The sequence below is a fragment of the Styela clava genome, chromosome 9, assembly GCF_964204865.1.
Source record: "Styela clava chromosome 9, kaStyClav1.hap1.2, whole genome shotgun sequence".
Classification (NCBI taxonomy): domain Eukaryota; kingdom Metazoa; phylum Chordata; class Ascidiacea; order Stolidobranchia; family Styelidae; genus Styela; species Styela clava.
The window spans coordinates 2,053,846-2,067,300 of record NC_135258.1 but is presented as its reverse complement, the minus strand read 5'-3'; the positions used below and the strand labels follow the sequence as shown (position 1 = coordinate 2,067,300).

At 37.0% G+C, this 13,455-nt stretch overlaps 1 protein-coding gene and 1 pseudogene across 1 annotated transcript; both read right to left on the bottom strand.

Moving 5' to 3' along the window:
* Positions 1 to 10,995: 10,995 nt before the first annotated feature.
* Positions 10,996 to 12,156, bottom strand: LOC120341803 (general transcription factor II-I repeat domain-containing protein 2A pseudogene; annotated as a pseudogene).
* A 101-nt stretch (positions 12,157 to 12,257) lies between these two features.
* LOC144427220 (EPM2A-interacting protein 1-like) lies at positions 12,258 to 12,800 on the bottom strand. The gene has a single exon (XM_078116076.1). The coding sequence runs from the start codon at positions 12,798 to 12,800 to the stop codon at positions 12,258 to 12,260; it is 543 nt and encodes a 180-aa protein (XP_077972202.1).
* Between the last annotated feature and the right edge of the window lie 655 nt (positions 12,801 to 13,455).

Genomic DNA, 13,455 nt, shown 5'->3' with positions numbered 1-13,455 from the left:
TTCTAACCTGGAACGCACCATGAACCCCACTTCATATGCTTACTCTAACCATTTGCCCATAGTTTTATATCTATTCTAACCTAGAACTCACCATGAACCCCACTTCATATGCTTACTCAAACCTTTTGCCCAAAGTTTTATATCTATTCTAACCTAGAACCCACCATGAACCCCACTTCATATGCTTACTCTAACCATTTGCCTAAAGTTTTATATCTATTCTAATCCAGAACGCATCATGAACCCCACTTCATATGCTTAATCCAACCATTTGCCTAAAGTTTTATATCTATTCTAACCTAGAACGCACCATGAACCCCACTTCATATTCTTATTCTAACCATTTGCCCAAAGTTTTATATCTATTCTAACCTAGAACCCACCATGAACCCCACTTCATATGCTTACTATAACCATTTGCCTAAAGTTTTAAATCTATTCTAACCTAGAACGCACCATGAACCCCACTTCATATTCTTATTCTAACCATTTGCCTAAAGTTTTAAATCTATTCTAACCTAGAACGCACCATGAACCCCACTTCATATGCTTACTCTAACCATTTGCCCAAAGTTTTATGAACGCACCATGAACCCCACTTCATATTCTTATTCTAACCATTTGCCTAAAGTTTTAAATCTATTCTAACCTAGAACGCACCATGAACCCCACTTCATATGCTTACTCTAACCATTTGCCCAAAGTTTTATATATATTCTAACCTAGAACGCACCATGAACCCCAATTCATATGCCTTCTCTAACCATTGGCCTAAAGTTTTTAATCTATTCAAACCTAGAACCCACCATGAACCCCACTTCATATGCTTACTCTAACCATTTGCCTAAAGTTTTTAATCTATTCTAACCTAGAACGCACTATGAACCCCACTTCATATGCTTACTCTAACCATTTGCCTAAAGTTTTATATCCATTCTAATCCAGAACGCATCATGAACCCCACTTCATATGCTTAATCCAACTATTTGCCTAAAGTTTTATATCTATTCTAACCTAGAACGCACCATGAACCCCACTTCATATGCTTACTCTAACCATTTGCCCAAAGTTTTATATCTATTCTAACCTAGAACGCACCATGAACCCCACTTCATATTCTTATTCTAACCATTTGCCTAAAGTTTTAAATCTATTCTAACCTAGAACGCACCATGAACCCCACTTCATATTCTTATTCTAACCATTTGCCCAAAGTTTTATATCTATTCCAACCTAGAACCCACCATGAACCCCACTTCATATGCTTACTATAACCATTTGCCTAAAGTTTTATATCTATTCTAATCCCGAACGCATCATGAACCCCACTTCATATGCTTAATCCATCCATTTGCCTAAAGTTTTATATCTATTCTAACCTAGAACGCACCATGAACCCCACTTCATATTCTTATTCCAACCATTTGCCTAAAGTTTTAAATCTATTCTAACCTAGAACGCACCATGAACCCCAATTCATATGCCTTCTCTAACCATTTGCCTAAAGTTTTTAATCTATTCAAACCTAGAACCCACCATGAACCCCACTTCATATGCTTACTCTAACCATTTGCCTAAAGTTTTTAATCTATTCTAACCTAGAACGCACTATGAACCCCACTTCATATGCTTACTCTAACCATTTGCCTAAAGTTTTATATCCATTCTAATCCAGAACGCATCATGAACCCCACTTCATATGCTTAATCCAACTATTTGCCTAAAGTTTTATATCTATTCTAACCTAGAACGCACCATGAACCCCACTTCATATGCTTACTCTAACCATTTGCCCAAAGTTTTATATCTATTCTAACCTAGAACGCACCATGAACCCCACTTCATATTCTTATTCTAACCATTTGCCTAAAGTTTTAAATCTATTCTAACCTAGAACGCATCATGAACCCCACTTCATATTCTTATTCTAACCATTTGCCCAAAGTTTTATATCTATTCCAACCTAGAACCCACCATGAACCCCACTTCATATGCTTACTATAACCATTTGCCTAAAGTTTTATATCTATTCTAATCCCGAACGCATCATGAACCCCACTTCATATGCTTAATCCATCCATTTGCCTAAAGTTTTATATCTATTCTAACCTAGAACGCACCATGAACCCCACTTCATATTCTTATTCCAACCATTTGCCTAAAGTTTTAAATCTATTCTAACCTAGAACGCACCATGAACCCCACTTCATATGCTTACTCTAACCATTTGCCCAAAGTTTTATATCTATTCTAACCTAGAACTCACCATGAACCCCACTTCATATGCTTACTCTAACCATTTGCCCAAAGTTTTATATCTATTCTAACCTAGAACGCACCATGAACCCCACTTCATATTCTTATTCTAACCATTTGCCTAAAGTTTTAAATCTATTCTAACCTAGAACGCACCATGAACCCCACTTCATATGCTTACTCTAACCATTTGCCCAAAGTTTTAAATCTATTCTAACCTAGAACGCACCATGAACCCCACTTCATATTCTTATTCTAACCATTTGCCCAAAGTTTTATATCTATTCCAACCTAGAACCCACCATGAACCCCACTTCATATGCTTACTATAACCATTTGCCTAAAGTTTTATATCTATTCTAATCCCGAACGCATCATGAACCCCACTTCATATGCTTAATCCATCCATTTGCCTAAAGTTTTATATCTATTCTAACCTAGAACGCACCATGAACCCCACTTCATATGCTTATTCCAACCATTTGCCTAAAGTTTTAAATCTATTCTAACCTAGAACGCACCATGAACCCCACTTCATATGCTTACTCTAACCATTTGCCCAAAGTTTTATATCTATTCTAACCTAGAACTCACCATGAACCCCACTTCATATGCTTACTCTGACCATTTGCCCAAAGTTTTATATCTATTCTAACCTAGAACGCACCATGAACCCCACTTCATATTCTTATTCTAACCATTTGCCTAAAGTTTTAAATCTATTCTAACCTAGAACGCACCATGAACCCCACTTCATATGCTTACTCTAACCATTTGCCCAAAGTTTTATATATATTCTAACCTAGAACGCACCATGAACCCCAATTCATATGCCTTCTCTAACCATTTGCCTAAAGTTTTTAATTTATTCAAACCTAGAACCCACCATGAACCCCACTTCATATGCTTACTCTAACCATTTGCCTAAAGTTTTTAATCTATTCTAACCTAGAACGCACTATGAACCCCACTTCATATGCTTACTCTAACCATTTGCCTAAAGTTTTATATCCATTCTAATCCAGAACGCATCATGAACCCCACTTCATATGCTTAATCCAACCATTTGTCTAAAGTTTTATATCTATTCTAACCTAGAACGCACCATGAACCCTACTTCATATGCTTACTCTAACCATTTGCCCAAAGTTTTATATCTATTCTAACCTAGAACGCACCATGAACCCCACTTCATATTCTTATTCTAACCATTTGCCTAAAGTTTTAAATCTATTCTAACCTAGAACGCACCATGAACCCCACTTCATATGCTTACTCTAACCATTTGCCCAAAGTTTCATATATATTCTAACCTAGTACGCACCATGAACCCCACTTCATATGCTTCCTCTAACCATTTGCCTAAAGTTTTTAATCTATTCTAACCTAGAACCCACCATGAACCCGACTTCATATGCTTACTCTAACCATTTGCCCAAAATTTTTATATCTATTCTAACCTAGAACGCACCATGAACCCCACTTCATATGCTTACTCTAACCATTTGCCTAAAGTTTTTTATCTATTCTAACCTAGAACGCACAATGAACCCCACTTCATATGCTTAATCCAACCATTTGCCTAAAGTTTTATATCTATTCTAATCTAGATCATAGCATGAATACCACTTCATATTCTTATTCTAACCATTTGCCTAAAGTTTTAAATCTATTCTAACCTAGAACGCACCATGAACCCCACTTCATATGCTTACTCTAACCATTTGCCTAAAGTTTTTAATCTATTCTAACCTGGAACGCACCATGAACCCCACTTCATATGCTTACTCTAACCATTTGCCCATAGTTTTATATCTATTCTAACCTAGAACTCACCATGAACCCCACTTCATATGCTTACTCCAACCTTTTGCCCAAAGTTTTATATCTATTCTAACCTAGAACCCACCATGAACCCCACTTCATATGCTTACTCTAACCATTTGCCTAAAGTTTTATATCTATCCCAACCCAGAACGCACCGTGAACCCCACTCCATCTGCTTACTCTAACCATTTTCCTATAGTTTTATATCTATTTTAACCTACAAATAACATGAATACCACTTCATATGCTTACTCTAACCATTTTCCCAAAGTTTTATATCTATTCTAACCTAGAACGCACCATGAACTCCACTTCATATGCTTACTCTAACCATTTGTCTAAAGGTTCATATCTATTCTAACCTAAAACGCACCATGAACCCCACTTCATATGGTTACTTTAACCATTTGCCTATAGTTTTATATCTATTCTAACCTAGAACGCACCATGAACCCCACTTCATATGCTTACTCTAACCATTTGCCTATAGTTTTATATCTATTCTAACCTAAAACGCACCATGAACCCCACTTCATATGCTTACTCTAACCATTTGCCTATAGTTTTATACCTATCCTAACCTAAAACGCTCCATGAACCCCACTTCATATGCTTACTCTAACCATTTGCCTAAAGTTTTATATCTATTCTAATCCAGAACGCATCATGAACCCCACTTCATATGCATACTCTAACCAGTTGCCTAAAGTTTTATATCTATCCCAACCCAGAACGCACCATGAACCCCACTTCATATGCTTACTCTAACCATTTTCCTAAAGTTTTATATCTATCCCAACCCAGAACGCACCGTGAACCACACTTCATATGCTTACTCTAACCATTTGCCTATAGTTTTATATCTATTCTAACCTAAAACACACCATGAACCCCACTTCATATGCTTACTCTAACCATTTGCCTAAAGTTTTATATCTATTCTAACCTAGAACGCACCATGAACCCCACCTCATATGCATACTCTAACCATTTGCCTATAGTGTTATATCTATTCTAACCTAGAACGCACCATGAACCCCACTTCATATGCTTACTCTGACCATTTGCCTAAAGTTTTAAATCTATTCTAACCTAGAACGCATCATGAACCCCACTTCATATTCTTATTCTAACCATTTGCCCAAAGTTTTATATCTATTCCAACCTAGAACCCACCATGAACCCCACTTCATATGCTTACTATAACCATTTGCCTAAAGTTTTATATCTATTCTAATCCCGAACGCATCATGAACCCCACTTCATATGCTTAATCCATCCATTTGCCTAAAGTTTTATATCTATTCTAACCTAGAACGCACCATGAACCCCACTTCATATTCTTATTCCAACCATTTGCCTAAAGTTTTAAATCTATTCTAACCTAGAACGCACCATGAACCCCACTTCATATGCTTACTCTAACCATTTGCCCAAAGTTTTATATCTATTCTAACCTAGAACTCACCATGAACCCCACTTCATATGCTTACTCTAACCATTTGCCCAAAGTTTTATATCTATTCTAACCTAGAACGCACCATGAACCCCACTTCATATTCTTATTCTAACCATTTGCCTAAAGTTTTAAATCTATTCTAACCTAGAACGCACCATGAACCCCACTTCATATGCTTACTCTAACCATTTGCCCAAAGTTTTAAATCTATTCTAACCTAGAACGCACCATGAACCCCACTTCATATTCTTATTCTAACCATTTGCCCAAAGTTTTATATCTATTCCAACCTAGAACCCACCATGAACCCCACTTCATATGCTTACTATAACCATTTGCCTAAAGTTTTATATCTATTCTAATCCCGAACGCATCATGAACCCCACTTCATATGCTTAATCCATCCATTTGCCTAAAGTTTTATATCTATTCTAACCTAGAACGCACCATGAACCCCACTTCATATGCTTATTCCAACCATTTGCCTAAAGTTTTAAATCTATTCTAACCTAGAACGCACCATGAACCCCACTTCATATGCTTACTCTAACCATTTGCCCAAAGTTTTATATCTATTCTAACCTAGAACTCACCATGAACCCCACTTCATATGCTTACTCTGACCATTTGCCCAAAGTTTTATATCTATTCTAACCTAGAACGCACCATGAACCCCACTTCATATTCTTATTCTAACCATTTGCCTAAAGTTTTAAATCTATTCTAACCTAGAACGCACCATGAACCCCACTTCATATGCTTACTCTAACCATTTGCCCAAAGTTTTATATATATTCTAACCTAGAACGCACCATGAACCCCAATTCATATGCCTTCTCTAACCATTTGCCTAAAGTTTTTAATTTATTCAAACCTAGAACCCACCATGAACCCCACTTCATATGCTTACTCTAACCATTTGCCTAAAGTTTTTAATCTATTCTAACCTAGAACGCACTATGAACCCCACTTCATATGCTTACTCTAACCATTTGCCTAAAGTTTTATATCCATTCTAATCCAGAACGCATCATGAACCCCACTTCATATGCTTAATCCAACCATTTGTCTAAAGTTTTATATCTATTCTAACCTAGAACGCACCATGAACCCTACTTCATATGCTTACTCTAACCATTTGCCCAAAGTTTTATATCTATTCTAACCTAGAACGCACCATGAACCCCACTTCATATTCTTATTCTAACCATTTGCCTAAAGTTTTAAATCTATTCTAACCTAGAACGCACCATGAACCCCACTTCATATGCTTACTCTAACCATTTGCCCAAAGTTTCATATATATTCTAACCTAGTACGCACCATGAACCCCACTTCATATGCTTCCTCTAACCATTTGCCTAAAGTTTTTAATCTATTCTAACCTAGAACCCACCATGAACCCGACTTCATATGCTTACTCTAACCATTTGCCCAAAATTTTTATATCTATTCTAACCTAGAACGCACCATGAACCCCACTTCATATGCTTACTCTAACCATTTGCCTAAAGTTTTTTATCTATTCTAACCTAGAACGCACAATGAACCCCACTTCATATGCTTAATCCAACCATTTGCCTAAAGTTTTATATCTATTCTAATCTAGATCATAGCATGAATACCACTTCATATTCTTATTCTAACCATTTGCCTAAAGTTTTAAATCTATTCTAACCTAGAACGCACCATGAACCCCACTTCATATGCTTACTCTAACCATTTGCCTAAAGTTTTTAATCTATTCTAACCTGGAACGCACCATGAACCCCACTTCATATGCTTACTCTAACCATTTGCCCATAGTTTTAAATCTATTCTAACCTAGAACTCACCATGAACCCCACTTCATATGCTTACTCCAACCTTTTGCCCAAAGTTTTATATCTATTCTAACCTAGAACCCACCATGAACCCCACTTCATATGCTTACTCTAACCATTTGCCTAAAGTTTTATATCTATCCCAACCCAGAACGCACCGTGAACCCCACTCCATCTGCTTACTCTAACCATTTTCCTATAGTTTTATATCTATTTTAACCTACAAATAACATGAATACCACTTCATATGCTTACTCTAACCATTTTCCCAAAGTTTTATATCTATTCTAACCTAGAACGCACCATGAACTCCACTTCATATGCTTACTCTAACCATTTGTCTAAAGGTTCATATCTATTCTAACCTAAAACGCACCATGAACCCCACTTCATATGGTTACTTTAACCATTTGCCTATAGTTTTATATCTATTCTAACCTAGAACGCACCATGAACCCCACTTCATATGCTTACTCTAACCATTTGCCTATAGTTTTATATCTATTCTAACCTAAAACGCACCATGAACCCCACTTCATATGCTTACTCTAACCATTTGCCTATAGTTTTATACCTATCCTAACCTAAAACGCTCCATGAACCCCACTTCATATGCTTACTCTAACCATTTGCCTAAAGTTTTATATCTATTCTAATCCAGAACGCATCATGAACCCCACTTCATATGCATACTCTAACCAGTTGCCTAAAGTTTTATATCTATCCCAACCCAGAACGCACCATGAACCCCACTTCATATGCTTACTCTAACCATTTTCCTAAAGTTTTATATCTATCCCAACCCAGAACGCACCGTGAACCACACTTCATATGCTTACTCTAACCATTTGCCTATAGTTTTATATCTATTCTAACCTAAAACACACCATGAACCCCACTTCATATGCTTACTCTAACCATTTGCCTAAAGTTTTATATCTATTCTAACCTAGAACGCACCATGAACCCCACCTCATATGCATACTCTAACCATTTGCCTATAGTGTTATATCTATTCTAACCTAGAACGCACCATGAACCCCACTTCATATGCTTACTCTGACCATTTGCCTATAGTGGTATATCTATTCTAACCTAGAACATATCATGAATCTAACTCCATATGCTTACACTAACCATTTGCCTACAGTTTTATATCTGCCCTAACCCATAACATACAGTGAATCCCACTTCATATGTTTACTCTAACTATTCGCCCAAAGCTTCATATCTGTCCCAACCAAGAACATACAATGAATCCCGCTTCATATGCTTACTATAACCATTTAACTAAAGTTTTAATCTATTTCAACCCAGAACATACAATGAATCCCGCTTCATATGCTTACTCTAACTATTCGCCCAAAGTTTTATATCTATTCCAACCGAGAAAATACAATGAATCCAACTTCATATGCTTACTCTAACCATTTGCCTAAAGTTTTATATCTATCCTAACCTCAACCTCAAGTCCCACGTCATAGGCTACTCTAACTATTTGCCTAAAGTTCTTTATCTATCATCTTAACCTGGAACATACCATGAATACTGACTGCTTCATATGCTTTTTATAATCATTATGGGTAATATTTTATTTTAATCTAACATAACACCAATTCCACGTTATAGGCTTATTGTAACAATCTTGACTATATTAAGATACATTAAGAGTCTCTTTTCAATGCATTGCAGATGACCTTTGGATATGCTCGTTTGCAAGCTCTCTAGAGAGCGCGACGATTGGCTTTCCGCTACAATTTTGCTCGGAAAAGAATCATTGGTTTCCAAGCTTATTGTCGTGGTTTTCTGATAAGAAGACATCATAGACATAGGCTATGGGCTATAATGAGAATCCAAGCTGGTGTTAGAGGTGATTTTTAGCTAAGAATCAATGGTGTTGTTTACATATTACATATCCATCCCGGAGATTAGAAAGGCCACTAAGATGGTTTAACCATATGTGAACCACCCTACGACGGCAAGGAGTTCAGCAATCATCTCGCACGTAACTATTCCAGCATGGGATTAGAACATGCGAACCCACGCAGAGTAATCAAAGGTGTGATGGCAAGGGTATTCTTAATTATCAACGATTATTCTTAATTATTAACTTTTAATACGATGCACCACACCACTGAGCCTAGTTGTTATATGAAAAATAGTTTGTCCTAAAAAAGAGAAAAGATTACGGATAAACTGAACATATGACATTTGTTGGCCACGTAATAAGTTATGATTAGGTTGGATGAAATCCGGGTCATTCTAATGATCTAATCACTTATTTCTATACATAGGGATGATTGCACAAAGACAATACAAGCAACTTCTTTTCGCAAGAGAACAGGAAAAATTATCAATAGCTAAGCAACAGGTGAGAAAAATTTAAAAGATATAGATAAAGTTGTAGCATTTTTTGGAAAATGTTGCATTTTTGATGAAAATGTCGTTAACTGTATCTTTATTTTATTTCTTGCAACCAGCATTTGCCCAGAGGGCTGAGCATAACCTGTGATATTACCAGTCACTGATGACTGATTATGGCCAACCAGATGTGTAGGTAATACGCCATGCACTCTCTTACCTTGAGATCGCATTCCTGTTGGTGTGTCTTGGTAGTTACTTTGTTTATTGGCATTCACTAATTATACTGAGTTATCAAATGCTTCCCACTGTTAACTCATTTCAAAATGTATTTATTTGAGTCATGAAAGGACAATAATTTGATCTCGTCATCAACTGATATTTACTCACTGGACATACTGATTAACTGGACTCAATGAGAGAATCGGAGCGTCGTTGTGTTAGTATCAGCAGGGGTGACATTGTGATATCGCAACAACCTTATTGCCACAGCTGACCTCACACTTCCTTTGGTTACTCGAAGGTGTGCAATATTGAGTTTAACCATTATAACCGTGTATATGTCAGAGTGTTTATTCTGTATATTCAAGACGCGTAAAGTGAAGTTACTTTGTTCATGATTTTGCACTTGTTAATCGTTTCGCATAAAGCCATAGATAAAACCGGTGCAGAGATTGAAAATATTTTTAGGAATGTTCATAGCCAGGGGTCAAGTTCATTCTAATCTTTATTCTTATATTGAATTTTTACAGTTTAGAAATTTGAAAAATTGGGCATTTCCAATTTAATAATCTCCATGTGAGTTAGGGACATAAGATCCTTAATCTAAAAAATAACTAGTGCAACGCTCCAACTACCAAATCATCTCTTTCAGATGAAATCAAAGTTGTTTGGTGTGAAAAAACTCTTGTGTGCTATTCTCGCTTTAATGATTTTTGTTATTAAACCTAGCGCTCTTCACCATAACTAGGAGTAGAGCTAGGATAGGATAAGATTTTCAGTTCCTATTCGGTCTGAGGGGAAAGGAAAAACAGCTATTCAAATGGTAAACCATGTCATGTGGCAGTTACCAGTCAGTCTACGTGCCTGGCAAATGATCAACCAGTTTTACCTTCTAGATCAGGGCTGGGCAATTATTTTTGCTCGAGGGCCACATTGCAAATCAAAATGCAGTGGCGGGCCGGACTAATTTGAGTCAATCCACATTGCGTTTTTTATTGTATTTTATTACACAATTGAATGAAACAAAATCTAATACAATTGTTATTTTTAATGAGACGTGTGTATGCTCTGCTGCGCCTTAACAAGTCCTTGAATGTCGGGTTCAATGGCAGACGTAGATATTCTCAGCAAATCAGAAAGATGTTCATCGGTGAGAGACGACCGAAATTTCGATTTGGTAAAATTCATTACTGAGAAGGTTTGCTCGCAAATATAAGTGGATCCGAAAAGAACTAGCATCTTTTGAGCATGTCTCCTTATGTTGGGAAAACTTTTTTTATTTAGAGAGGAATAAAAATCCAGAATTTCAGATGATTTAAATTTTTCCTGAAGTAAAGTGTCACACTGCAAATCAATAAGCTCGAGTTGTGCATCAGATGGTATGTTTTCCACGTTACTGGTGAAAGGAGAAGAGACCATACTCATTTTATTTTCAATTAATCGGAAATCTTCAAATCGTCTTAAAAATTCAGCATGCAGTGCATCTAGCATTGTAGAGTACTTTTGAAAATCATTTGCAGATGTGGTAGCTGTGTTGAGTGTGGGAAAATGAGCGAGATTATTGTTCTGTAATTGGCGTGAAAGAAACTGCAATTTCGTTATGAACGATTTTACCAAGCTGTGCATATTATGCACAAACAGTTTTTTACTTTGGAGTTTGCAATTCAACTCATTCAATAGAGCAGTGACATCAACAACAAAAGCAAAATCAGATAACCATTTCTTATCTGAAAGCTGCGGAATATCCTTGTTCTTTGTTTGACAGAATTCTCGAATCTCCTGCTGCAAGTCCCAAACTCGCTTCAGTATTTTGCCTGAACTGAGCCATCTCACAGTTGTATGATATCCTATGTCAGTGTGCTCATTTTCTTGCTCTTCCAACAGGGAAATAAACTGTCTGTGATTTAGTGCTCGAGACCTGATGAAGTTAACTAGTTTTGTAACAACATCAGTGACATGGCTTATTTTTAGCACTGACTTGCACAATACCTGTTGATGTATGATACAATGTAAAAACACTAACTGCTGCTTTGGGTCAATTTCATTAACTCTGTCTTTCATGCGCTTCAACAATCCCACATTTTTTCCTGTAAGATTTGGGCACCCATCTGTCGTCACTCCCGCCAATTTTTCCCATTTAAGTCCCAACTTATCCATGGATGCATCTACCTCGCTAAAAATATCTGCACCTGTTGTTGTTCCTTTCATTGGTCTTATAGCAGCTATTTCTTCAGTAATTTTGAAATCACAAGTAATTCCACGAACGAAAATAAGCAACTGAGCAGTGTCGCGTACATCACAACTCTCGTCTAACGCAAAGTGAAGAAGTCAAATTGTTTGACATAATGTAGCAACTGATCTCTTAAATCTCCTGCGATACACTCAACCCTTCTGGTGACAGTTCTTCTCGATAGCGGAACTTGTTTAAAAGCATCTGTTTTATCAGGACAAACAATTGCTGCCGTCTCTACTAAACATTCTTTGACGAACTCCCCTTCAGAAAATGGTTTGCTGTTTTGAGCGATTTTGTGAGCTATTACGAAACTGGCCATGACAGCTGCATCATTAGATGCATGGAGTCGTGTGAAAAAACTTTGCTGTTTTTCGAGCTTTGCTACCATACTCTCCGCTGTTTGCGCCATTTCATTATTACTTAGATTTTTGTATTTTTTTGCATGTTTTGTCTCAAAATGCCTTTTTAAATTAAAAACCTTAATAACCGCGACCTTCTCCTTGCAAACCAGACAAACAGCTATCCCATCGACTTCTGTGATTAAATACTTCGCTGTCCAACTTTTGTTAAAAATTCTGCATTCTGTGTCAACTTTTCTTTTCTTGTTTTCGGCTGACATTTTGCAACTTTGTAGATCTAGCACAGGTTTAGAATTGACGCTACAGTTCAAGTTACATAAATAAAAGGATAAACAAAGAATAAAATAAAGCTGGGCGCAATTCAACAATTTATCTACATACCACTACTTCTACAATATTTGAAACGCTGAGTAGCGCAGAGCTGACTAGCCTAACTGTATCCTTCTTAATTGGGACACGAATCAAAACGCGACTCATCGAAATTACGCGCGCAAAATTCACGCTTCGATTACTCTGCTGTTCAGTAATCACGTGCAAAAACAAGCGCTGATCGTTGCGACAAAGATGACTACAGATAGCAGTTGGTACTATGCCATGGTCTAATCTAAAATACACAAAGCTACCAAAACGCTTATTTCTATTACATTAATGAAATTTGCCCTCAAAGTATATTTTATATTTAAATAAAAAATGTAGGTGTCTTAATTTAGAAATCTGCTCGCGGGCCGGATGAAACGTTGCCGCGGGCCGGATGCGGCCCGCGGGCCGGAGCTTGCCCAGGCCTGTTCTAGATGGTGGTAGCGGTAACTGACCAATGATTACTTGCTTCGTTCTACGAGCCCAGCGGTTCTCTTTCTCATAACTATCTTCGACGAGATTCGCACTTGCGAATCTGCACAGGGTAATCTCTCACGG